Source organism: Nematolebias whitei, chromosome 22 (genome assembly GCF_014905685.2).
Source record: "Nematolebias whitei isolate Nwh7 chromosome 22, NemWhi1, whole genome shotgun sequence".
Lineage (NCBI taxonomy): Eukaryota > Metazoa > Chordata > Actinopteri > Cyprinodontiformes > Rivulidae > Nematolebias > Nematolebias whitei.
In genome coordinates this window covers 2,777,115-2,781,575 of record NC_056519.1, presented here as the reverse complement: position 1 = coordinate 2,781,575, position 4,461 = coordinate 2,777,115, and the positions used below count along the sequence as shown (strand labels likewise).

The following is a 4,461-nucleotide window of genomic DNA, read 5'->3' as shown; positions in this document are numbered from 1 at the left end:
TCTGCGTCTGTGTGTGTGTGTGTCTCTGTGTGTGTGTCTCTGTGTGTGTTATGTTGTGTTGCGGCAGGAGAAATCACTTTAGAGACGCTCCACTTCGGTGCCGACTGTGACCGACTCGCTCCGCGGCTCGTTGTGGACTCTTCAGGTCTACTCGAGTCTTCGCCGCCGCTCAGAGGGCGATCATGTTTATCAAGTCCAGGAGGGAGTTCCATAAACTTGTTCCCCACATTCCAACAGGTTTGACTCAAACTGCTGTAACTCTGAGTTCTCTACAGGAAGTGATGTCATAGTGAAACTGATGAAAGGCGGCGGGCGATGTGCATTCCTTCAAGGTCTCTGATACCAACAGCTGCTGGTCCCAGTAAAAAGGAGCGAACTGGTTTTTCTCTTCAGTAACTCCTGCAGGCTGTCGTTCAGCAGCTCCTCTCTGAACCACCTGCACACGAAGCTTCGTGTCCCCGAGATGTTTCTCCTGAAACGCCTCTCCTTCCTCCACATCAAACTCCCACCCTGACGGTAAACACGCCTCGCCACCGTCTGCTGTCCCGCCTGCAGCAGCAGGTCTCCTCAGACCCGTTCTTCATGACAAACCGGACAGGTTCACCTCCAGAAACTGCTCCGATCATCATGATGCTGCCACCGCCGTGCTTCGCTGTGGGGATGGAGCAGCGTGACGACGAGCGCCGCTGGTTCGTGTCAGACACCGTTTCTCTCCGGTGACCCAAAAAGCTTCATTTCAGCTCAGTTCTCCGGCAGAATCACGGCTGCTGCTCCTCCCTGAGCTCACACTGTTGGACACTCAGTCCCATTCTCAACAAACGTCCACGTCGGGTTGAGACGTCAAAATCCAAGATGGCTGCTGCCATATGTTTATGTAAACTGACCACCCCATCATGAGGAAACTACGCTTTCTAGTTTTATTTTACTTAAAAGTATATTTCCTCAAACGATTGGAGTGACCAAAGATTAATCTGAGGGAGCTCCTGAAACATCCGTGGTTTGAGTGGAGGGACTTTTGGAAAAGCAAAAAAATATATTTTAAAATGTACCTTCAGAAGTTGCACCTAATCAGTTCTACAGGAAATAATCCAGCGACGGAGGAGAAAAGGGGGGTTAATTGGGGCCACTGGCTCCCTACAAGCCTCATCCATCCATTTCTCACCAAGATAACTAGAAAATGGGATCTTTAAAGCCATTTGGATGATTAATTTACATTACGGCCCCACTGGGCCACGATTAGTATTCCAGAGGGACGGAGCAGCTCAAATATTAGCGGCTCTCCTCGGTGATTACAGGCTCATTGTCCCGAGCGTTGGAGGAGATTTGGGTTTAGAGCCAGGTGGGACTTAGGTCTTCGGTTCGGCTCGTTTAGATCACGGCCTCGTCTCGTTTGTAACAAAGCTGCTACTTTATCAGTCCTCTCAGATTTACATGAATACAAATCTAACGTGTAATCAGTCCGATGCCGAGTGTTCTGTAGATTTGTAAAGTCGGGTCAGATGAAGTCTTAAACACAGAGACACTCATGATGCGGCGTCTCCTGAAGGGATTAAAACGCCTGAATAGAGCATGACAAATTAAAAAGTCACCCCCGGGGGGATTAATCCGACTTGAATGTGGATTTATCCGCCTCCTCTCCATCACTGTGGACCAAACATTAACGAACGTTGATGAAGTGACGAACTTTGAGGATCTCTCATTGAAACATGTTGGACTGTTCTTGTTGCTGAAGCTCATGGTCTCCTCAGCTCGGGTCTCCCTTGGGGTTCAAAACAAAATCAGATCCTTACAATACAAGTACAGTCCATTATATACCAAGTAACGCCCATTATATACCAGTAACGCCCATTATATACCAGTAACGCCCATTATATACCAAGTAACGCCCATTATATACAAGTACAGTCCATTATCCATATAATCCATGATCGGATTTAGATCTAGTTTTTCATTGATGCTGATTCTGTTTATGCTTTTGTTATTATTCTTATTTTTTTTTTTTTTTTTTTTATTCTTATTTAACACAAGGTCATCAGATCTAATTTAGTATTTCATTGTTTCCAATTATGTTTTCTGTTTTATATTTTTATTCCATGTGCTGTAAATATATCTTGTTACTTTTTATTTGATGTTGTGATATTTTTGTTAAGCACTTTGGTAACAGTTTCTATTTTAAATGTGTTCTATAAATAAATCTGACTTGACATTATATACAAGTACTGACCATTATATACAAGTACTGTCCATTATATACAAGTACTGTCCATTATATACAAGTACTGTCCATTATATACAAGTACTGTCCACTATATACAAGTACTTTCCATTATATACAAGTACTGTCCATTATATACAAGTACTTTCCATTATATACAAGTACTGTCCATTTCCATTCAAATAAAACTTGATTCTTTCTATAATCTGTCTTTATAATAAATTATCTATAATCAAAGAACAATAAAAACATCCCAATAAATTAAACGTGTCGTTGCCTTAAATGTCTACTCCTGTGAGAAGTGCTCTAAAACAAAGTTTGATGGATGTGATCTGAGGGTAGGAACTTTTCCGAACAATAAAAACCAGGAAATAATAAAACGAGCGTTTTAAAGGAAACGGTCTCGAACAGTAAACGGTTTGTTGTTTCAGTTGAATTAAAAAAACACGTACGGGATGAAAGCGCCCAGCTTTAAATAAACCGAAGTGTAAGAATCTTAAAACAGTTTTTATTCGAGTCTTTTCTTTCTGTTGTTGTTTGGAGGTTTTTAATTTAAGGAAGCTGCTCATCAGCAGCTCCCTGCTGGTCCCAGCAGAGCAGCAGCAGCTGCTTTCGTTTCATTTGCTCTTTGAAATCTAATTCTGCAGATCTCGTCAGGAGCCCCGAGGGAGCCGGCGAGTCGAGGAGCACGGGACCAAAAGACACGCCGTGGAAAAGAAAAGAACGGTTAATCAGAAAGATGGATGATGGGCTGAAGGTACCTGCTGCTGCTCCTTGTTGTTGTTTACCTCCACAGGTTGGAAACATCAGAGGAGCGTTTGTTGAAGCGTGTAAACTCCAGGATCTAAATGATTCAAGTTACACCGTCTCCTCCTTCGTGCTGCATTCAAGGACCGACATCGTCCCAAAAAACGATTTCGGAAAGTATCGAAGCCTAAAAGGGCCAAAACTGAGTCCATCTCCATCTTCTGCAGCTCATCTGTCGTCAGGTCGAGGAGGCAGCAGGTCCAGGAGAGGAACCCAGACCTCCTCCTGTCCAGCTCCTCCTGCAGGGACCCCGAGGTGCTCCCAGACCAGACGGGATATTTATTTGTATTCATTCACCATCATCAAAGGTGATACCAATGTATTTGAATGTTTGTCAGTAAAATATCTCCTGACCCAGTGGCTGGACGTTGGAGTGGTAGTGGCTGAGAGTCGTACCTGTTCTTGTTGCTGGAGATCCAGTCAGAGATGTAGGCCACGGCCTGCCGGTGGCACTGCTTGTTCCCGAAGCTGCAGGCCAACATGATGAGCTCCCTCTGCAGCTCTCTGCACACAAACACAACCCAGCTGACTGAAGCAGGTTCTGGTTCTGCTGGACCACACGAGTCCAGCAGAGACGGAGGAAGCGCTGACTCCTCCTCCACACGTGACCGTCCGAACACGAGAGGATGGATGGATTCAGAAAGTTCCACCAAAACCCTCAAGGCTCTTCATCTCCACACAAGATGTTTGTTTCCGACTCAGACGTGAACGGAGGTTCATAAAAATGTTCGCCTTTAATTAAACATTAGTTTAAAGTTGTTGTGGATTTTCTCTGATCCTCACAGATTCAATAAATCTATAAACTCTAAATCTGGTCACAAGTGGAGCTGAAGCTTCTAGAAGATCTGAACGGGTACAGGTCTATTCACTTCCTGTTAGTGATCATGACTGACTGGTACTTTCTCTGACTCATTGGACTGACCAACGTGTCCCTGTCCACCACTGCCCCTGTCCACCACTGTCCCTGTCCCCCACTGTCCCTGTACACCTGCGTCCCTGTCCACAGTGAGACCAGCTCTCTAGATTACCATGGACTTCAAGCTGGACTGAAGCCTGCAGCTGTCCACATGGACAAGTGTCTTCTGGAGTCCAGGTAGGACTGCTCCAACTGTCAGGCATGGTGGTGGTAGCATCATGCTGTGGTACAAAGTGAGGAGGACTACCTCCACATTCTTTAACTCCACCTCAAATCAACAGCTGGACGGTTGGAGCTTGGACAAAGTTGGGTCAAACAGGACGATGGTCCCTAAGACACACCTGCACTGGTTTCTGTTTGGACGAAATATCAGAATTGGTTTCTGATTGGATGAACCATCAGAACTGGGTTCAGAATGGATAAAACATCAGAACTGGTTTCTGATTGGATGAAACACCAGAACTGGTTTCTGATTGGAACTGGTTTCTGATTGGATGAAACATCAGAACTGGTTTCTGAATGG

General features: G+C 44.9%; 1 protein-coding gene across 1 annotated transcript in view; it reads right to left on the bottom strand.

The window, feature by feature from the left end:
* LOC119428592 (thyrotropin-releasing hormone-degrading ectoenzyme) overlaps positions 1–4,461 on the bottom strand; it is a 144,781-nt gene that overhangs the window by 11,433 nt on the left and 128,887 nt on the right. The window contains exon 16 of the mRNA XM_037696276.1: positions 3,419–3,526. Within this exon, the coding sequence (XP_037552204.1) occupies positions 3,419–3,526 (108 nt within the window). The remainder of the gene's footprint in view (positions 1–3,418; positions 3,527–4,461) is intronic.